Source organism: Mauremys reevesii, linkage group 1 (genome assembly GCF_016161935.1).
Source record: "Mauremys reevesii isolate NIE-2019 linkage group 1, ASM1616193v1, whole genome shotgun sequence".
Classification (NCBI taxonomy): Eukaryota; Metazoa; Chordata; order Testudines; family Geoemydidae; genus Mauremys; species Mauremys reevesii.
The window spans coordinates 242264245-242287414 of NC_052623.1; the positions used below are offsets into that span (position 1 = coordinate 242264245).

Sequence of the window (23170 nt, forward strand, 5' to 3'; positions counted from 1 at the left end):
ATATTGTATTGTAATCCGAACCAGAATATTTGGGGGATTAAAATTATGAGGTATATGTTGAGTGGTAATTTCTAAAATTAACGAGAGCTGGCTTCCATGGACTCCAAGCAGTTCTGACCACTAAGCATTTCTAGTTTCACCAAGAGGAAGTTATGTCATGCCCTGCTCAGATAAACATTCACACTGTTTATAATCCACACCCAAATTTTAAGAGTCTCTATGATAACATGATACTTGTCATATAAATCAGTACTCTGTTAAGGCTCAGCTACATTAACACTGATTATTATAATTTTTTTTTCTCGTAATGCTACCTTCTCTCTACTGCTTGGAATACTTGGCTCTCAGGGTTCTACTTATAATGAGATGGCAGGGTGGATTTTCCATTAAAGGCCTCTGCTGGAGTTTCTGTAGATCTTCTCATGTATCACAAGTTCAATACTCTGCATTTGCTTCACAATAAGCAATCCATTTCCAAGTGATTAATTTTCTATTCTAAAACAATGCATTCCTTCCCCCCCACACCCTGCATTTAGCTGTTCCCCCCCCCAACCAAAGGGGGGAAAATCCTTTTCAATGACATCATGGAATAACATTTTCAAAGTAGGTTTTAGTGGGAGATATGCAGATTGCTTTGAAAAGTTACCCTCATAAATAACAACAAAGTACTGAGTTATCAAGGCTGTAACTCAGTCAAGAGGTGCTGTAACCATTTATATTATATGACCTCAGCAGAACCTCTTGATTGAATTGCAGCCTTTCATTAAATCAAGCCACTCTGTATTATTTTTTGTGCACTAGGGTAAATCAGGATGGCAAAGAGATTACCCCCCTCCCCAAAGCTCCTGCCTTTGTGATTTTTCAACTGTTGCCTTTATCTTATTTGATAATTTACAAAGATTGTTCATAATCTGTGACAATAACTGCTTTTTTCTCTGAAGTGATGTTCTCTAGGTATGATGAAATGGCAAAAATAATGGAAGTGTACTAAATTATAGTTGGAAACCATCATCCTATGACAGAGCAAGATCTAACTATTGAACACTAGAAACATGCTAAGAGCTATTTTTAAAAGAAAAGAATAGCACATTGTAGATTCATTGATGCAGCTTAAGGTCAGAAGGGACCATTAGATCATCAAGTCTGATCTTTTGTATATCACTGAACAGTCATCATATTATCAACCAGAATTAAAAACTCTTTCTCATTTAGTTCTATCAACCATTTTACTAGAAGAAAAACAGCTGGTCTCTGAGTTAGGACACTCAGTAAATATCACCCTGTGTCTATTGGGAAGCTATGTCCATAACGGGGAGGGAGGAGAGCAGAACTGAGGTACCTGTTACATGAAATGTGTCCACAGCTTGCTTATAAAATGCCATCTCCTTAGGCTGAGAGACAACTTCTAGAGCGCTCATTAGAGCTCTTTAAACATTTATTTAGATTCCTTTTCACACAGTGTTACGAGAATTTTCAAAATGGGAAGGAGGACATACTAAAGCAATGTCTTGTCCTGAAAATACAATTTGTGTTTCATATCTCCAAGACAGTCTAGATCTCACCATGCAGCTTGTGTCATGCACTGGGACAGCATGGCGCTTTCCTTATCTAGCCATAACTTTTCACATCATGCTTTAGCTTCCCTTATTAGCGGGACCTCACCTCCCTTTCAAAACCTCCACGTTTTAACTCAGTAAGAGAAAAGCTACAGTAAGTCCCTTTTCCTATTTTCTTATATTTGTGTAGCTGTTAGACATTTTGCAAAGGAGGGGAGTACCAGCCAGCCTTTCACAACAAAAGGGCTACTGTCACTGCGCCAGTCCCAGACATGGTGGAAACCAGCCCACAGGAAAAGGCCTGGCTCCAGTGTTAGGCCCCGGCCGAGTACAGTCACTGCATTCACTCAAATTGGCAACAGGTCTCAGTGTTCCTGGCTTTGAGCTGTGAACAAGGGTCGGGATTGAATAACCAATTATACAACCGCTGACTGAGTTTATCCAAGGTTTGCAAACTGCTATAATAGCCCAGTATTCAACTGACTGTTTTATCCTTTTCCAGATATAGTGTCATATCTCCCCTTGTGCTCCATTTACATGTCACTTTATTACATACATCCATTAAAAAGGTAAATACAATGTCACAGTCAATGCCTAAATGTTGCCATTCAGTATTCTTGCCTCTCTCTCTCTCTCTGGGGCATTTCATATAGGCACCTCTCTCACACACACACAGTCTCTCTCTCTCTCCCTTTTTTTTCCCATTGCAAGCTAAACCAAGTTTCTGTCAAGAATATATGAAAAAAGGTAGCCAAGAGTCAACAGTGTCAAAATTGTGTGCTCCCTAAAGCTAACGGCCATGGTGAACACATTATATTGTTAGAAAAGGGAAACCTTTAAAACTTTGAAGGTTCAGATTATTAACTAGAATTATGGATCCTTATTCCAACTCACTGAGTCACTTGGGTCTCAAACTGTTCATGAAAGTGCATTAGAACAAACATTCAAAGGATCCTTCTTGCTTCTGGATGAGCTTTTAACACAGGGAGAACTATTCTTGTGCTATTTTAGCACTTTTACTTCTGATCCTGGTTGTAACCCATAGACAAATTAGCATGACAAATATTGGGGAAAAAAGTACACCCACCCCTTTTAAAACTGAGGCTTTTTGCAGGGGATTATTTTCTTTTGTGCATCCCTATCTGTTATTTTTTAGAAATATGTACAATTATAAGATAAGAAACGGACTTGATAGCCATCCTCCAGTACTCAGCTGTTCCCCTGAAATTTTATCTCCTGTAATGCTCTTTTTCAAACCATTAATGCAAAATTGCTTCCAGAAACCTAGTCAACGTTTTCTCTTTTATTTCAATGCTACGCAGCCTGAAAAAGCTATGTAGCTTCAGTGTGAGAAGCACTGATGGCTGTGTCTCAAAACGCATGGTGCTGTGAAGGGCATTGTTGATTCAAAATGAAGTCACTGCTGGCTACCTATACAACATTGCCATCAGAACGATGGTCTGACTCTTACAGATGTACAATATGGAAATGTTCTCTGTAACACTGACATGAGGAAGCTACCACTAGTTCATGAAGCATACAGGCTACAGATTTGCTCCCTGCCAGGGCCAGTGCAAGGAAGTTTTGCGCCCTAGGCGAAACTTCCACCTTGAGCCACCCTCCCCCCAGCTAACCCCACCCACTGCCCCCTGCGGCAGCTAACCACCAGAGGAGGCCCCCCCGCGGCAGCTAACCACGCCCACCCCGCCCCTCCCACCAGAGGAGCCCCGCCCCCGCAGCTAACCCCGGCCAGGTAACCCCCCCTTCACGGAAACTAACCTGCCCAGGGAGCCCCCCCACACACACACTCTGCAGCAGCTAACCCCGCCCAGGGAGCCCCCACCCAGAAGCTGACCCCGCCCCCTCCGTGGCAGCTAACACCACCCAGGGAGCCCTCCCCAGCTCTCCTCTGCTGAGCCGGCATCACCCTAATTCTCCTCCCCTTCCAGGCTTGTGGTGACGATTGGAGGAGACTTAGAGTGGGGGCTGTGTGCTCAGCGGAGGAGGCAGAGTAGAGGTGATCTGGGGCGGGGAGCGGTTCCCCTGTACGCCCCCCCCCATTACTGCAGGCGGCCCTCCCCGCGCCCCCCCGCCCCAGCTCACCTCCACTCCACCTCCTCGCCTGAGCGGGCTTTTAGGCGCCCTCAATCACTAGGCGCCCTAGGCGACCGCCTAGTTCGCCTAGTGGTTGCACCAGCCCTGCTCCCTGCTCACAAACACTGCTTTATTTTTATTTAATGCAGGATATTTTGTAGTTAAGAGATAGAAAAAGGAGTTCAAGTAAAATAAGAAAGAAACCCTTTTTTTTTAAATACAAAACACTCAGTTAACTTTTTATTGTCACTGATTTTCCAGTGGCTTGGAACTTCATAATTTTTGGCAGGACTGGAAAATATTAAAAAAGGGCAGTTCCTGTGGCACTTCTGATCATGCCAGACACAGGACATGGAGGATATCTACATAGAGGAAAGCCTGCTCTTGTGGCATTTCTAACCTCATTTCTAGACCAACATGATTAGGATAAAGCATCCAAATGTTTGAACGCTTATCCAACCTCTCAGGGGTTTTTTGAGTTCGGTCGATTGTTCTGTGAAATCTGATGGGTGGCATTTGTGAAGGCTGGTAACATATTTTTCCTGGTTGGATCCCAGCTTGTAGATCCTTCTTCACATGTAGAGCAGCTGGCAAAAAAATTCTTTGAAAAAGAATGGTTGGGGGAAAAAATATGTCAAAATTTCAAACATTCATAAAATTTCACCCAACTCTACTCACGCGAGTAGTGCACTCCATATTAACAGGAACAGGGCCGGTTAAATCAGTAGGATGCCTCCTATGAGAACAGGCCATTTAAGCGAGTAAGGATTTGCCCAATTGTGTTTCATTTGCTTAAAAAAAAATACTAACATTCTGAGTTATCTACATTTCTTCTTTAACAGTGGCAATACAACTCAATCAGTCAGTTTCAACTGGCAGACTCATGGCACCAGATTGTGCTACAGCGTAGACATCTAAATTGACTTTCTGGTCTTGGTTCTTATTACCCACACTGGTAGGTGCTAGGAGTATTCACAGCCCAGGTATGTATATGCATGCCTTCCCTGCTAGCACTTAGAACAGCATTATCATGATCTAAATCTCTAGTTCAGGAGAAAGGAGAGTCGCTTTCACCACAGAATCTGAAGGTGAGCATGATTGGTGGCTGATGAGTTTAAATAAACAGGGTACAAAAGCGAAGGAGAAATCATGGGAGCATCCAGACATGCATCCAGACAAAGGCACATTAAAATGGGAACACCACATCATCCTTCAACAACTGGTGTAGGAATTTAACTGAAATGTTGGTCTAAAGCAGGGGTCGGCAACCTTTCAGAAGTGGTGTGCCAAGTCTTCATTTATTCACTCTAATTTAAGGTTTCGCGTATCAGTAATACATTTTAATGTTTTTGGAAGGTCTCTTTCTATAAGTCTATAATATATAACTAAACTATTGTTGTATGTAAAGTAAATAAGGTTTTTTAAATGTTTAAGAAGCTTCATTTAAAATTAAATTAAAATGCAGATCTCCCCAGACTGGTGTCCGGGACCCGGGCAGTGTGAGTGCCACTGAAAATCAGCTTGCATGCCGCTTTTGGCACACGTGCCATAAGTTGCCTACCCCTGATCTAAAGAGTTCAATATTTCCATTTTTTCCAGATGAACAATGGAGTGTTTCAGTGACAGACACATAAAACCCCACATTCCAGTATTATTTCTGATCCTTCTTAGATATTTTAGTTCCCCTCTTCCTTTCCATACAAACAAACCCCATATGCATAAATCACACAGCTATTTCTTGTAATACAGGTGGTGATTAAACAAGTATATTGAAAATGTGGAAAAGTCAAAATTTCAACCACAATTTAGGCATCGGGGTAATAACATTTACCTTCTGTCATGCCTTAAACAGACTAAATGAGAAGGGCAGATGAAGAATGAGAGGAGAAGGTGTAGAGAACATGAGAAATATCTGGGATTCTAACTCCAAGATGCCAAAAGAAGCCCTACCATACTAACTGGAAAGGCAGCCCCACTCAGCCTTTTCTTTGAATATGTTTTCCTAGGAAAAAATAAAAATGTACAAGACACTCCACCATTTCAATTTAGGATTCTAAAGAAGAAAGTTATTGCAGCAAGAGTCTTTCCAGGAATTATCTGCACTTTCCCATCCAAAAGCTCATATTTAGAGAAAGTTCTTTCTTTCTTTTGTTCTTTTTTATGTGATTCCCTTTTGAATGTGCACAATTCAACTACCCACTTTTGCATCATAAAAGATCTTTATAGCAGCCACATTATTCTGCTATCAGTAATAGACTCTTGATTGAGTTGGACTCTGAATGACATATAGCAGCAGCAAATGATAAAGAGAGACCAGAGAGAAACCCTCCCATCAATTTACTTCTAAGCCAATTATCTGCCTGCTATGTATACCATGAAATTCCATTAGAAACAAATTATATGGTGAGTTGTTACCCAAAATGTGAATTACCTCTGGACAGGAGCATGACATTTCCATTGGCATGTGGAGGGGCTGGAATTTTTCCTTCAGTTTCTTTCTTTTTTTCTAAATGTTCTAATGACCAAAAAAAAAAAATCTCCAAAAAACTTTGGGCCAATTTTTTTAGCATGGTCCTATGGTATAAAGCTGTAAGTGTATCAACTGCCCTTACTGTTGTATAACCTGGCTTTACACTGGGCTGACTGAATCTGAAGATGACTGGGTCCTGCTCCATACTCAGGAGCTGCAGAGTTATTCAAGACGAGAGACTTGAGGAGCTCATGCAAATGACCTCCTTGGCAGAGCAGCCTTCAGTGGACATTGCCTTTTACATCTCACTCATTCAGAGAGGGAGGAGAATAGGATGGGACCTATAGGGTAAACAACAAAACAAAAATAAGATATCGTGATGCTCCCTGGGGATATCCAGGGTTGTGCGGCACCTTGCTACCATCGGCCCCTAGTATGAGGAAGCCTTGTCTACGTCTGCCGTGGGTCAGCTCCCCAACTCCACAGGCAACACAAGCACTCCTTGCCAGGACTTGCAGGCTTCGCTGTTATTTTACAGCTTAGTTACTGGCACATTCCAATCCTTGAACTCCAAGAGTAACTCCCTGGAATATGCAGCCCCAGCTTCACTGGATGCTCACAGATTCACTGCTTCCAAAGACACAGCGTACCCCATCTTACCAGTTCCACCTCAGTTCACCGCTCTGCTTCACACACACAACATGTAGGTATGTTTATAGTGAAATTAAGTTTATTTAACAAATAGAAGTACTGGCAACAAATGGTTACACATCAATTAAATCATAACACACATTCTAGAGCCTGGACTTAATTATCAAGATACTCTCATGTCTTGCAGAGTACTGCTCACCCAAAAGCCTTGCAGCGCTTTTCAGCCAGGTTGGCTGTGACCCGCCTTTCATGAGACAAGCACGCTGTCAGTTGCCTCCAAGGTGAAGAATTTCGCATGTTACTGTGCACCCCAAAATATACCAGCACAAACAGTTGTCTTTATTCATAAACAGGGTACACCCTGCTGTTTGTTTCATCCTGTAGATTTCTTACCTTGTAGATTTTGCAATCTCTTATTTAGTCCCTGGCTAACTATACCAATACGCATACAGTGTGAGGCATAAAATACAAATAGCCAGACAGGGAGATAAGTGTCTGAAATCTCCTGCCTGAAAGGAACCTTTCTGAGGTATGTCACCATCTGTGACCTGCCTTAATTCCAAGACCTTAAGAACCTAATTTTCAATAGAGACACAGCTCCTTAAGTATTATCTGTACATACATTTGATGACCAGTGGGCTACTGGCTCTCAGTAGAGACCTTACATGCCACCGTCTGGTGAACTATTATACCTGTATCTCACCCCTGTGATCCCTGTACAATCCTATGTACTCCTTGTGTCCTCTCTTGGTTGGTACCAAGAGGTTCCTGAGTCACAGATATCTTGGCAGGCTTACAGGAGTGGAAATGAAGAAGGATTAGGAATGGCATCATCAGCAGACCAGAGCTGATTGGAAAATGGGAACATGTTATGCAAAGGTTTTAACAAAAAAGCCATCTTTTAACTGTATGAAAAATTTTAAATTCCAAAATTTTCAACCAGCTCTAGTCATCAGCCTTCCAGACTAGAAATGATCTCAGAAATGCCTGAAGCTGAATCCATCTTACAATATGGCACTCTCTAATGTCCTGCCCCTTAAAGTGACACTTCCATGGATAAAATCCTCCCATTGACTTCAACAGGGTCAGGATTTCACCTCGAGTTTCTCAGTCAGCATTGCTTGACATGACAATATCAGAAGATCATGGCATGTTGCTATCTAGTACATAAAACACATCTATACGTCTACATTTGGAGGTAAATGATGTTTCCTGAAAACATAGGTGCATCTCTACCAGAGCAGTCATGATACCAATTTGTAGAGCAACACTGGCACTGAATTGAAAGGTACTCTAAGTTTAGGGTGAAATTTTGGGTTGGTTCATATTCTTAACCAGTTAATCTCCTTCCTGTGTTATACCCAGAATCTATTTGAGGTAAGCAAACAAATTAATTTCAGGAATGTTCCAAGTGAATGTGTAGCTACTTGTTAGATATTCAGTCCAGACAGACAAAAACAGGGTTGGATTTTTGTGACGACCTGAAATGGATTCTTGCCATATCTCTGTAACTAAAAGGATTGTGAGATTAAAGAAAGACGTGCCTGAATGGCACAAATCTTTCTGGCCATTCTGGAGATGTACCATTTATATCTGTACATTTTGGCTCTCAAACTATTCCTGCAGTTTTCAAAAGTTTTCCAAAAAAGGGTAAGAGCTTAAAAACAAACAAAGTCTGAGAGTAAAAACTGTTTCCTTCCCATTTGTGATGGACATGTGCTTTAATACACCCAGTCTACATTCCTATTACAGTTCTGTTGTATTCTGGAGTTACAGGCAGCCAACTCTAAGGCAGGTGCAACAATGTTAGTCTTTTAATCAGTCATTCCAAGACTATATCCTTATTATACGCCAGGGGCTGTGTTGAAGGTTTCATTAGTCATTGCTTAAAAGCCTGACTGAAAGATGTGAGTTTCCATCTCTTTGCAATTCTGACACTGCAGAGAAGTGCTGAATTGTCAGTGGTCAGTTAGACAACGTCTGTTTCAAACACAAACTTATCTGTGTTAGTTGTAAAATGAGAGGGCTGTATTGAAGTAATCATGCTCCTAACCTTCTGTTGAATATTCCCCAATAACTTGATTGTAAAAAGATAGTTTATCTGAATTTTATTTGTCACATTTTGCTGATTGAAGAGCATTCCTAAATATGGGCATTTCAAGGAAGTTTTTGCAACCACTCTTCCTTTCAATGCAAATCAATTCAGACTCAGAAAACTGTGATGGAACAAACATGCATACACTCACACAGATATAACTTCACCCTTTAGATTATCTTGCCTTTAATTTTTCTTTAATGTTGCATATTTAACCAGACAGCTCTGTCACATTAATCGTACATTCTAGATTCACTTTTTAAGCTATTGTTCTTTTACAAGAAATGTGTACACACACACAGACAGACAGACACACACACACACATATATTATCAGCCTTCACTGGGAATTGTTTTAATCTCCCTCAATTCAAATGCTAACTGACTAGCAGCCCTGCAGTTATGGAAGAAAACATCCCTCATCTCCCCCATGGTCCAGCAACTTCCATTTATGGTTATAAAGATTTTATTATTTTTACCACTGCTGGTTGCCATTTTTTCCCCCTAGTCCTCTCTCCAGACCATTGCTAAACGTTAGAAACCTCAGAAAGGATTTGGGAAACTATCATTCAGTACACTACAGAGAGAGAGCCAATCACCATGCGAAGCGAAGCCTTCTTACCTAAACAAACCATTATCGGCTCATCTCATGTCTTTGTACTCTTTTTTTGCTATTACCTCACGGGATTAAGTTTTATCTCTAATCTCTGCTCTGGCCAACTGTCAGGGAGCCTAAAAGCCGCCTGTCTTCTAATCTGTGTGTAATAATACTGCTGTTACTAACAGATAACTATGAAACAACATGGAAGGAAGGAAAACACACATACACAGAAGGGCTGATTGTTAAAAACTACAGCACCAGCTTCTACCTGGGAGAAAGGAGAAAAAAAAGAAGATGCAGGACTTCCATAGTATGTTTTCTATTTCCCTATATGGTCTACTTTTCTTCTGGTTCCAATTCCACTCAAAGTCCTTCTGAATTTTGGGGACCCATTCTTATTAATCGGTGTATCTGCTGTACTTCTGTAACTTGTTTCTCCTAGTTTCTAGGCCTTTGAGCCATTCCTCTCTACCCATCATTTAAAATAAAAAAAAGTACTTCAGATGATAAAAACAAGGGAAAAATAGCAATTCCACTGCAAAGACACAGTTTTGAGGCTCTACGGTCACATATTTTTATTTTTAATACATTTTAAAAATTCTAACCCATTAAGTGCGGTATATTTAGCTTTGCTTTATTGAACTGTGTGTTCTAATATTGACAACTAAAAAAACAACACTGCACCATAGAGTGTTTTGTAAAGCAAGGCTATGTTACGAGCTCAACCAACCAAACAAAAAAAGAACACTTAATTAGGGCCAGTTAAAGTACATAGGGAAATACTGTTTATACAAAGTGGGTTTTGTAGGGATGAGAGTGATATGACAGCCCCAAGTGACGTCCCTGCAGGGTTTTGGGGGCATTCCTCTAAGACCTTATTCAAAGCTCATTAAAGCCAGTGGCAGGCCTTTTGCTTTCAATATTATCTGTCCTTGATGGGGAGAGGGAGAAAGCTGGAATACCAAGAAATCTTAAGCAGATGACCATGGATAGAGTATATTAAGCAAGTGTTTGTATAAACAGAAAGGATAACAACACCTAGTGTGGGATTTATTGGTGACTTTTCAATTAACATAATTAGTGACACATCATTTTCTACTACACTATGTAACAAGAGTTTATTTAGTATTTGATATTTACAATGTTCCCAATTAGACTTCTAAACATGCTTGTACATAATTAAAAAGTAACCAGGGCCACATCATCAACCAGTGTAAATCACTAATATCAACAGAGCTATGATGCTTTATACCAACTAAGAGTCTGGCTCAGTATTTAAACACACCCCTAAAAAGCCCCAAGTAAGCTAACATCAACCCTCCCATCACCAGTCTCACATAAATGGCCATGAGAAAAACCTTGTATCCTACCTTAAATATCAACAAACTCAGACTCAGTTGGAGCAGTTTGGGGAAGTGAAATCCACACATGAGAATGCCCTGTTAGCAGCTCCTAGACAATTAAATCTAGAGCTGTTACTGTGAGGGCCCCAGTTGCTTAGACTGATGAGGCAGTTTATGGAGGAGAAATAATAATGCCTATATCTTATATGGTGTTTTTCATCAGTACAACTCAAAGCATTTTACAAGGGAGGTCAGCATTATTACCCCATCTTACAAATGGGGAACTTGTGGCACAGAGAGAAGAAGTGATTTGCCCAAGGTCACCCAGAAGGCCATGAGAAAGCTGGAAATAGAATCCGGATCTCCTGAGTCCTGGTCCAGGGGCTAAAACATTGAGTGCTCTATGGGTCAAAGTCAATATCTTGAGTTGCACCTGGAGGTAAACAAGAAATCAGGGCAGGTGTCAAAAAATAAGGCCGGTATGTTCCCTATGGCTAATTCTATCAAACAGGAAAGCAGATGCATTCTGCAACTGTGATTATCTTCTTAGTGGTTTCCAAGTGTAGCCCCATGTAGAATTTATAGTAGTAATCTCATCTATAAATCACTGTGACAAGGATTACTGGTGGGGTCCAGATCTGAGAGGAAATGCTTCAGTCATCCAACCAGACGCAGATGGAAAAATGCAGTTTTGCCCACTGATGCCCTATGAAACTCCTGGAGCAGGTAATGAATCAGAAGCACTCCCCAAATTATGAACTTCTTGCAGAAAGAATAGAAAAACCTCTCACAATAAGGGTTCTAAAATCACCCTTCTCACTCCCTAAGATCCTTTCCAAGTCCACTAATATCACCTCTGTCTCACCTGAATTAAGTTTCAGATTTTTTTTTCCTCACAACCATATCTCACATGTGGCTACAGACAAGAAAGCAAAGAGACGACATTTTCAGAACTAAAGAAAATAAGACCTAGAGATACATCTAGTCACAGGTGTTGGGTTCTTTGTTTTGTTTTTTGATGACCCACACCACAGCTGGAATTGTCCATCTCCTAAGTGACTTCTTATGCACTTTGAACAGGAAGGGTAACCAGGGGCGGCTCTAGACATTTCGCCGCCCCAAGCACGGCGGCATGCTGTGGGGGGTGCTCTGCAGGTCGCCGGTCCTGCGGCCCCAGTGGACCTCCCGCAGGCGTGCCTGCAGGGTCCACTGGTCCTGCGGCTTCGGTGGACCTCCCGCAGGCATGCCTGCGGAGGGTCCGCTGGTCCCGCGGCTGTGGGAGGTCCACCGGAGCCAGAGGACTAGTGGACCCTCTGCAGACACGCAGCCGAAGGCTGCCTGCCTGCTGCCCTCCCGGCGACCGGCAGAGCGCCCCCCGCGGCATTCCGCCCCAAGCACGCGCTTGGCGTGTTGGGGCCTGGAGCCGCCCCTGAGGGTAACAAAGCAGAACTTTCTGCAGCATTCCTCATGGCGGGTGAAAAAGACACCTCAAAAAGACACCACTGGCAATCAAGCAAAACCTCCTGGAAACAGGTTCAAAGGCTGCTGTCATGTCTGGATACTGTCCACACTAGAAAAGAGATCACCAACCAACAAGACTAGTGCAATTTCCATGCCATACCCAGGCCTGAAGCCAGACAGAAAGTGATAAAGAAATCTGAGGATTCCAGACAATTCAAAAATGTGTCTTGCCACCAGCTTCACTATATACCAAGGTGAACGGAGAGGGTAATGAATATGTGAATTCTATAAGACTAGCCATCATCATCCTACTAGTGTGTGGATTCAGCCTCAAAATAAAACAGATTTCTAAATAATTCTGGTATTCCTCCCCACATCCATATTTTAAAACAAACTCCTCCTCCCACCAACATTCTTCTATAGCAAAGGCTGTAGCGACGCTGTTGCAGGTTGTAATGTTTTAGATCATTATTGTAGAATACTGAAAGGTAGCATGGATGCTATTCTTCTAAAGAACACATAGGTGTGCATACTAGCAATGCTACACAGTAGGAGCATCAGCCTAAAAAGAGGAGATAAATCGGTGCTATGACTATGGCAAACTGATATAGCAAACTGTTGGCGCTAGAATCTTCCCCCCTGCATCCTCCTTTTAGGATATGTCTACACTGCAGTCAGAGGTGTGGTTGAAGCTTGTGTAGACATACCTGTGCCAGTTTTACACTAGATAGTGCAGCTAAAAATTGTAGTGAAGATGTGGCAGCACAGATCCCGGGATGGGCTAGGAATGTGAGTACATACCCAGGATTCTGGGTGGGCCTGTATAGCCCAGGCTGAAGCCCAAACTGATAGATCTTCATTGATATTTTTAGCGGCATTAGCTAGATTAAAGCTAGTATATGTAGACCTACAGAGACAGTAATCACCTCCAGATTGCAGTGTACACAGATCTTTAGTATCACACTTTCACATCTACACATAGGCATGCGCACGGGGTGTGCCAGGTGTGCCCAGGAACACCCTAATGCTCGCGGGCCGGATCTGACCCCTCAGGGCTTTGGATCCGGCCCACGGGACTTGCCTCCTTGGTGCTGCAGGCCCCGCGCCGCTCTCATAAGTGGCCGCCATGGCACCACATCCCTGGGACCCAGGAGGGGTGGGAGCAGAGGGCTCCATGCGTTGCTCCAGGCACCGCCCCCCCACAGCTCCCATTGGCCGGGAACGGGGAACCGCAGCCAATGGGAGCTTCAGAGGAGGTACCTGGAGGCATGGCAAGGGCAGTGCATGGAGCCCTGTGGGCCCCCCCAGGGCTGCGCAGGGACGTAGTGAGCGGTGCGGCCTGGTACCAGAGCAGGCAGGCAGGGAGCACGCCGCTGCAGGTAAGCGGCGCCAGGCCGGAGCCCAAACCCCTCCTGCACCCCGCGCCCCAACTCCCTGCCCTGAGCCCCCTGTCTGCATCTCGCACCCCTCCTGCACCCCAACTCCCCCCTTCCTGAGCCCCCACCACACCCCTCTTTCACCCCAACTCCCTGCCCTGAGCCCCCTGCCGCACCCTTCCTTCACCCCAACTCCCTATCCTGCTCCCCCTGCTGCACCCCTCCTTCACCCCAACTCCCTATCCTGCTCCCCCTGCTGCACCCCTCCTGCACTCCAACTCCCTGCCCTGAGCCCCCTGCTGCACCCTGCACCCCAACTCCCTGCCCTGAGCCCCCTGCTGCACCCTGCACCCCAACCCCCTGTCCTGAGCCCACTCCTGCACTCCGCACCCCTCCTGCACCACAACCCCCTGCCCTGAGCCCACTCCTGCACTCCGCACCCCTCCTGCACCACAACCTCCTTGCCTGAGCCCCCTCATACATCCCACACCCCTCCTCTGCCCCAATCCCTTGCCCTGAGCCCCTTCCTGCACACCGCACCCCCTCCCACATCCCGCACTTCCTCCTGTACCCCAACCTTTATGATGTTCACTTTAAAAAAAAAATACAATTCCCTGGGTGCACACCCTAATGAAATGTGCTGTGCATGCCTATGCATCTACACTCAATTATGGGTCATCCATCCCCAATCCTTCCACCATGCATATAAACATACATCTCTTCTCTACTTAAATTTCATGCTTCAACAGCTCAAGAAATTAACACTGGTGTTTTAGTCAAACAAATCAGGAACACACAACCACTTGGTGCCCACTCCCACCAAATTAAGGAATCAGGGGTTTCATCAGCATTGTAACACTAGTTTCCACAAGCTGCCCCCACACTGAAACCAATACATTGCTCTATTCAGAAATGGTTTGCTGACTTCTCAGAAGAAGCCCAGTGAGGATGAGTATCTGGGGGGTGGGTAAAATGGGGTTCCACTGTATACAGGACACCTTAAACAAACAAACAAACAAACAAACAAACCAAGAATAATAAATGCTATGAGATCAGTGTAGAGCAGTGGTTCTTAACCTGGGGTGCAAGATGCCCTTTCTGGAGTGTGAGGCATGCCAGATTTTTTTAGAAGGTAAATCATCAAAAACACAAATTAAGCACAGGCATGTAAGTACAACTACTTTGTTTCATCAAACCTAGGTATTTATTAACAGTATACATTTTTTAACGATTACTGTAATATACAAGCAAAAAATATATCTAGGTTTAAAGAACTGACCTATCGGTACTTCAACGATTTTTGATAAGAGGTGCGAGAACATATTTTGATAACCAAAGGGGTGCAGGCTGCAGTAAAGGTTAAGAACCACTGGTGTAGAAGATCTGGCTCTTTAAGCATAGCTTCTAATTTTTCCCCACATTAACACCAGTGAGGAAACCTTGTCAGACCACTGAGGCTTGACAAACCTGACCAGTAACTGTTACTTTATTATTACAAGCACTAAACAATCAAAAATATTATGTATTATACAGGGTGCTGGTATGATCCGTGTTATTGAAGTTGCCTAATCCATCCCATTACACCTCCCTGTTTTCTATTGCTTTTAATTTTGCCAACCTTTAACAGCCCCGACTGAAATGCTTAGTCTCCCAGGTAGGGCAAGTAATGAAAATACAGGAACAAGAAGGAAAACATTGCTCTTAGTAGAACAGTATGATTACTTGTTAGTTTAAACTTCCATTTTCACAGGAATTTTCATTGGACTTAGGTGTCCAACTCTTGATGGACCCTATGAAAAAAAATCACATTTTTACTGAATGACAATAAAAAGTTTTGTCGGGGCAGAGTAGATGAGTGCAGTGTTCTTAGACTATAATTTACAAGTTATGAGAACATACACAGTGGTGAGATATTTTTAAAATACATATTTTAATCATTGCTGTTTATAAAAACCCTCTGGAATCTCAAAACTATATCTGATGCCTTGATGGTTTTTTTTCTCTTCCATGTTGTGTACAGATACTAGTTGGTTGACTAAAATTGCTAGGATTACCATTGCTGAGAACAGTTCCTAAACCACCACTGCTTAAACAACAATCTCAAACATTACTGGGTTTATTTATTTAATAAAGAGACTTTGGCTTCACCACCACAACCTCAGATTTGTTGCTGCACATCTTGCCTTTATCTAAACACAAGTTCAAATGGACTTTTGAGGCCATGCATTAAAAACGGACATCTGTGGACAAAATTTCTCTCAGATGCATGCACTGATGTTTAAGGCCAAATTCATCCCTGGTGTAACTGCATTCAATTTACACTAGGATGAATTTGGTTCAGTGGGAGCTATATGTGTGAATGCAAGGGCAGAATGTGCTTCAATGCACATTTTCTGCAGCTGATAAACATCAGTATCTGAAAGTAAGATCATCACACTCATCATTATCCCCCTCACTGGGAACACCTAAAGCTAACATAGCAATTTAAAGCAATTAACAGAGGGAACACATTACTGTGTGATAAAATGCAATATTTATTTATTTAAGAAATAAGCCACTGCCTTCTATCTACTGATCAATCACAGACCCTTCCATAAATTAGCACTTTTGTATGCTAATAAAAAATAGAAAAATGATACAAATATTACACTCAGATTTTAAATTATAGCAAGATATTTATGAGATTGTAGTGAAAGGATTAGTTGCCATTTGCAAAAGAAAATCCTTATTCAAAGTGGCATAACCTGGAGAACACTGGTTCTGAGTTGTACTGTACTTGGTACCAGGGTGGAATGGCTGTTATCATCATCTTCTGTTATGTTTATTGTGGTATCACCAACCAAGTGCTAGCTAGATGCTTTTCCAAGAAAGATGAAGACACTTTCCTTGCCTCTCAAAGAATATGCAAGCTACCTGAGAAGTCTGGAGTGTTTAGGATGCTTGTTTGGTAGAGGTGGTGATACAGAGAGGATTAATGGTAGAGAGGGTTAGCGAGAGGGAGGGAGAGAGGCTGGGACCAGACACTTGTATTGTGGAATAGATAGGAACAGGGAATTTGTCAGGGGGAGGAATAGTGATAAGATTTGAAGATGTGAAGGAAAGTCAGAACCAGGCTGTTGGGGAGGAGCGGGTAGCAAGAGGATACAGCAGCTGGGAAGGATGCTTACAAGGGGGACTAAGAGAGGGCTTCCCAAATAGTAGGAATCAGCAGCAGGAAGTACTTTCCAGAGGAGAGGTGAACTGAGGGAGGGTATAGCGTCTGGTGTGTGTGGGGTGGGTGGTTAGATTGTCAATGTATTTGGAAAGTGAAAGGGGATTAGGGAACGTTTGAGGCTTCAGGAGGGTTAATTATTTGGTGGTGTGCATGTATGGAGCATGGGGTTACACTTTTTGAAGGGGAGACTGCATCGGCGGGGAGACTGAATAGAACAATCTCTCCGTAGTCAGTATATTTACCATTACGTATTTGTGTTCTAAGACTTAAATGGTGGCTATTTTGCATGGATAGTGAGTACAGCTGGTCAAAAATTTCAGAGTTTTAAATTTTGTTGATGAAGATAAGTGAAAATTTTCCATTTTGCAATAATTTTCATGAAAACATTTCCAGATTTGTGAGTATCACAGTATTCATAGTCTAAAACTGAAATAGCAGCTCTCCTAAATGGATTTGACCGGAACAGCCCTATTTCAGCATTCTCTATAGAATCTGACTGTAAATTACCGGTATGGTATCTAAGTGTCTAATGTAATAAGACTGCCTTCCAAAGACTAACCCCAATGACTCAAGATTCTGTAACATAACTCACTAGTACCAGCGTGCTTGTAAAAATGTGGCCTGGGTGGAGTTAAAGTTTTCAAATATATATTGCCCTATCCTACAATTAAGACAGCCATTAACCTACTGCCTGTCTGCTCTATTATGACACAAGTAGCAACTAGTCATGTATGGCCTAATCTACGGCAGTGTGGAGGCACACCATTGTGAATTATTAAGTCTCTTGAAAATAAATGGAATGTATAGTCTTAAGCATGTACTATTCCATTTTCAGAAGAAATCCACACTGCTCATCTGGCCAGCATCTGCATACACCCATATAATAATATAATGTATGTATCATTAATAAGAATACTTTTCCCTTTTATGCCAACTCAGAGTGTGTAATGAATATGAACAAATTAATCCCAACAACATCCCTGGAAGGTAGGTATTGTTATCCCTATTTTACAGAGTGGGAAACTAAAGCACATTTACAAGTATATACTGCTTTTCATACTGCTTCACCAACTTTCTCTCTCTCTGTATACACACACACACACACCCTCTGGGGAAGAATGCTGAAGCCAGTTGACATGCAGCATGCTGAACAGCAATAGGTAAGGGGAAATTCTGCCCAAGGAGGACACTGTGTCAAATTTTCTCTATTACAACAACTACAATTGGGTTTTTAATATCCACACAGAGCAAACAAAGCTTCAGCTTTCAGTAAGAAAAAGTTATTCTGAAAGAGTCATTATTACTCAAAATTCATCTGTGGCTCTGCACACTGGAATTATTCTGCCCAGTTTTACAACTGACTCAACACTGCTACAGAAAAACAAACAGCTGACCATTTTAACTCACATATCAGGAATAGAATTAGTATCTCTTCACTCACCTCACTCCACCAAAATACTTAGCCCTCTATGAGGGTTGCTCCATATTCCTATGCAAAACTCATTCTTGGCTAATTACATTAAATACAATTAGCCGCTTGATAGATTCACACAAAAGACTACACTGGAATTATTATTAACCCAGGGCTCTGAAGGATTCTTGTATCGATATCCTACTGTGTTGATTTTGCCAAAGTCACTGTTAGAACCACAGATTAATTTACCTACAGAGAAAATCAACTTTCAAAAGATGCAAGGAAGAAAATCATATTTACAAATATGTCAGCTTCAATTTCAAGGTCTACAAGAAGATTGCAGAAAAATATAATACAACACAAAATCAGTTTTTCTATTCTTTCAACGCATCCAACAAATCAAATCTTCCAGATCTAGACAGCACTATAGATATGTATGAGGATGAAAATAAAAAAAGATAACCACATACATAGAAGTACAGATAAGAATAATCAAATACATTACCATAGTTTTCAATGATAACAAAAAATGCGCTTGAATGAGATATTACCCTCTAGTCTCATCACACTCAACCTCACATTTGATTGTCAGAACAAAATGTATACGATATTAAAGCATACAACAACATGTTTAAGCAATGTTAATGTTATGTTGGTGATTACACATAAACCACCAAAAGTGAGCAAATTCAAAGTCAAACTTGACATGCAGATATTAAGCTGTCTTATAAACACAAACAGCAAAATCACTCAAATGCAGTATATGTGCATTTATAGGTGCAATTCCTAAATTTAAATATGGATTTCGTCTTTAGATTTTCGTTGGGTTGTTCTGCACTGCAACCTTATTTTTATTTTTTTTAAAGTTACAGAATCAAATATTATGGCTGGTTGGATTTCCACAGAGGGTGGGTAATTTTATGACCAATAATAATGTTTGAAGTTATGGGTGCTAGCATAAAAGTGATCAAGACTTATGCTTCAGGCATAAGCTGATTGCCTGCAATGATGGGTAGGAATTCTTCCCATTGATGTGATGTACGGTATACATTTAACTAGGTACACTGGTTTGTTTTCTTTTTTCACATTCTTCTTTGATGCAAGATCTTCCACCTCCTCATCAGGTATTAGCCACTGCCAGAGGTTTAAAAGGCCACTGATCTGAACTAATATGGCAAATCCATGGTTCCAAACATTTTATATATATCTATATAAAATAAATCTTTTCCCCGCAGCTTCCTTTGGCTGAGAATGAGCTACCCAAATATCCCCAAAAAACCTTCAATACAGAAATAAAACCCCTTCTGACTGTACACCCCTAGTTGTCACCTAACATCCTATACGGAGCCCATATGGACTATCATCAAACAGTGACAACCCATGCTCAATGGGGACCCTTGTCTTGAAATAAATCTTTCCTGAGCCCCCACTTCTGGCCTTTAAGCAACCCTCCAACCTCATCATCAGAGACAAGTTCCTCACAGACCAGGACACACCTACTCAAAATAGCACCAGATCGTACCAGAACAACAGATGCAAAACCAGTAGGCATATCTCCACTGCTACAATGATCAACACCTCTCACAATGCACCTTTCAAGATCCATGGATCCTACATGTGCCTACAGGTGGAATACCTCATCCAGTGCACTAATGCTCCAATAACAACTACGTGGGTGAAACTATGCTCTCAAATGAATTCACGGAGGAAATTGATAGAAGACAAAAACATGCTATCACAAAGCAATCTCTCTACATCTGACGTATCAGTCCTCATCCTCAAAGGAAACCTGGCACAACACTTTCAAAAGACGAGCCTAGAAGCTCAAATTCATAACTCTGCTAGACTCTAAAAATCATGGACTGAACAGAAACACTGGACTTATGGCTTATTACAACAATCTGTAACTCACTAACCCCCCATTTTTTGTCCTGTGACTGCCAAGATGTTAACGGGCCACTCCACCTTGAATGGTCCATAGAACATATAATAACTACCCATGATAAACAATCTGTTCCACCTTGTATTTAGCTATGATGCTCTGAGTACCTTCCCAGACCTGAAGAAGAACTCTGTAGCTCAAAAGCTTGTCTCTCTCACCAATGTCTCCATCAAAAGATATTACCTCACCCACTTTGTCTCTCTAGTATCCTGGGATCAACACAGCTACAACAACACTGCATGTATCCCACCAGGGAAATACAACTGCCAGTGGGAAAACATAGAGAAAACCTCTTTGTGGCATTAACATCTACCTTCACATACTCAGTCATTCTGGTTGGAGATTGTAGATACTTTGGGAAAGTCAAGAGAGGGAGGCAATCACCCACTCGAGGAGACTACCCTGACTTCAGAGGCCCAAGAATCCTTGGGAACAAAGAACTGGTGGGGTTAGGTGAATCAGAGGACCCTAGAGAAGACTGGCAGAGACCCTGAGGTTTTTTCATCTTCCTCTGCAGCATGGGTCACTTGCAGGATTAAACTAGTATAAATGGTGGATTCTCGTAACTTGATGTTTTTAAACCATGATTTGAGCACTTCAGTAACTCAGCCAGAGGTTAGGGGGTCTATTGCAGGAGTGGGTGGGCACAGTTCCGTGGCCTGTAATGTGCAGGAGGTCAGACTAGATGATCATGATGGTCCTTTCTGACCTTAAAGTCTGTGAGTCTATGAGTGAGTTGAGAGACTCTCTCCTTTCCCTGAAGGGCAATGAGATCACACATCTTCTAGACATAGAGCTCCTGGCAAGAGATGTAGATTTTGTAAGAGAAGAAAGAAATGACCTGATGCTAAGCTGGGCCTATAACCAGCAGGCAATGGCCAATGGTGAAGTGATTGACCCTCAGCTGCTAAAACAATGGCCCCATTTTGAACTTAAGATAGAACAGGTATATCGCCTGTAATGGGACCTCCAAACCGAAGAGGTAAGGTACAGAGATTCATGCCAAAAAGATACTGAAGGGAAGCCGTACGACTTGCTCGTTCGATACAGTGCACAGGACACTTGGGGCAGGAGACGATCCCTGACTGGGTTGTGACCAGATTCTTCTGGTCAGGCATGTTCCAGGAAATCAAAAACTACATGTGTCATGCCCAGTGCTGTCCTGCATTGTTATGATTTTCAAAACTGGGGTCTGAGCATTTGCGGGGCCACGACTTATATTTGCAAACCAGCTAACCTATATTATAAAATAATAATAGTAAAAATTAAAACAAACCAACCAAAAATAACCATTCACACCATTATTTATGGATGAAAACCAAAGAAAAGAATTAACAAACTACTTTAAGGGATAAAAACTCATATGCCAACTTCCAGCTCAAAGTGAATTTTTATAGCCAAGTTAACATTAAACCACAAAAACAGGATTTATAATGGAAACTACTGAACCAGCTTGAATTACTCTGGGTGGTGTGAAACGCCACACTATGATATTTTAAGAAGCCACCCTTGTAAAAATGTTGAATATTTATAAAGTATGAGTTTTTAGAATTTAAAGCAAACCATGGTTTTCACAGAGGTTTTCACCATCATTTACTGAAGTAAAAGAAACAAACCAAAAAAGTGAGAGAGAAATCACATACAAAGGGTTACCAGCCTGTCTTTAAATATTAGTAACTGGGGGAAATTCTGGCCTCAGGTACATCTATTCAATCCCACTGACTCAAATGGGGTTGCACTAGTATACATAAGGACAGAATTGGGCACAAGCTATTTTAACCTATGAGATCACTATTCAATTCCTGTTCCATGAGTTGACTCCCATGGACATTAATCAGAGTTTATGGGGTACAATGTGGCCCACCGTTAGAAGACAGTTTCCTTTTTAAATAATTAATATGTCAAGATTTCTCACATTTCTCATAGAACTTGAGTATACATAAAAATACCAGAGCTTTGTTTTGTCACCTCTCAGGAAAAGTTGGTTAATTAGTATAGCATTGAGTTATGCCCCTAGTATACATGTGACAATATACACCCACACAATAACACACACTGCCACATTAGATCTTAATTAGAAATGGGCCTGACCTGCTAAGTTCAAATCCAGATCCAAAAATCCAGCGTGTTCCATTGGGCAGGGCCCTGGAGTGAGTTGGGTTCAGATCCCTATTCTGCCGTGTGACTTTAGACAAGTCTCTTCAGTGCTCTGTTTCCCTTCCCACCCCTTGTCTATTTAAACCGCAAGCTCTTTGGGGGCAGAGACTGCTCTTACTATGCGTTCATACCTACCACAGAAGGACCCTCATCTTAGCTGGGGCCTCTAGGCACTTCTGTAAGACATGTAAAAAACAATACTAATATAGAGGCCAGGTGAGAGACCTGTGTCTCAATATAAACTTTTGCAATAGCTTGGAGGGATGTGAATCCAATGCAAAATACTGCATTATGCCAGAATAGTGAAAAATATTACAACTGGCTTATTATAGTGTTTTGAATCATTGTTCTAGAATACTGCCAATTTTTTTTTTAAATAAAGATTATTCTCATGTTACTTTCCCCCATACTTCTCTCACCTTGGCACAATGTAAATGAAATAGGGTCACGCAGCATAAAGATTTTCTTAAAATAAGAAAAATTTCACAAATACCTAAGTGATATAGGGATTCAATCTATTTTCAAAAGTGACTTAGGCACTTTGTCACCTAAGTCTCAATGAATGTCAATGGGACATAGGCTCCTATGTACCTACACCACTTTTTAAAATAAGTCATCAACATCTAGGTGTTTTTGAAAATGTTACCCATCAGGTTATCTGAAAAACGTTATTTGAAATTGGACAGTTTCCCATCGTGGGGAAGGGAAGAGGAGAAACACTTCATTGTGGTGTTCGTACCTTCATGTGGAAATGCTATGGGTATGCAAAATGATATTGTGTCTGCCTTGCGTTAGAA

At 41.8% G+C, this 23170-nt stretch overlaps 1 protein-coding gene across 49 annotated transcripts in view; it reads right to left on the reverse strand.

Annotated features, from left to right (window-relative positions):
- SOX5 (SRY-box transcription factor 5) overlaps positions 1-23170 on the reverse strand; it is an 862257-nt gene that overhangs the window by 228176 nt on the left and 610911 nt on the right. The window contains exon 2 of one of the 49 annotated variants that reach the window (XM_039544080.1): positions 6082-6461. The exons of the other annotated variants lie outside the window; for them this stretch is intronic. Within the exon in view, the coding sequence (XP_039400014.1) occupies positions 6082-6325 (244 nt within the window). The 5' untranslated portion in view covers positions 6326-6461. The remainder of the gene's footprint in view (positions 1-6081; positions 6462-23170) is intronic. 49 annotated transcript variants of the gene reach the window in all.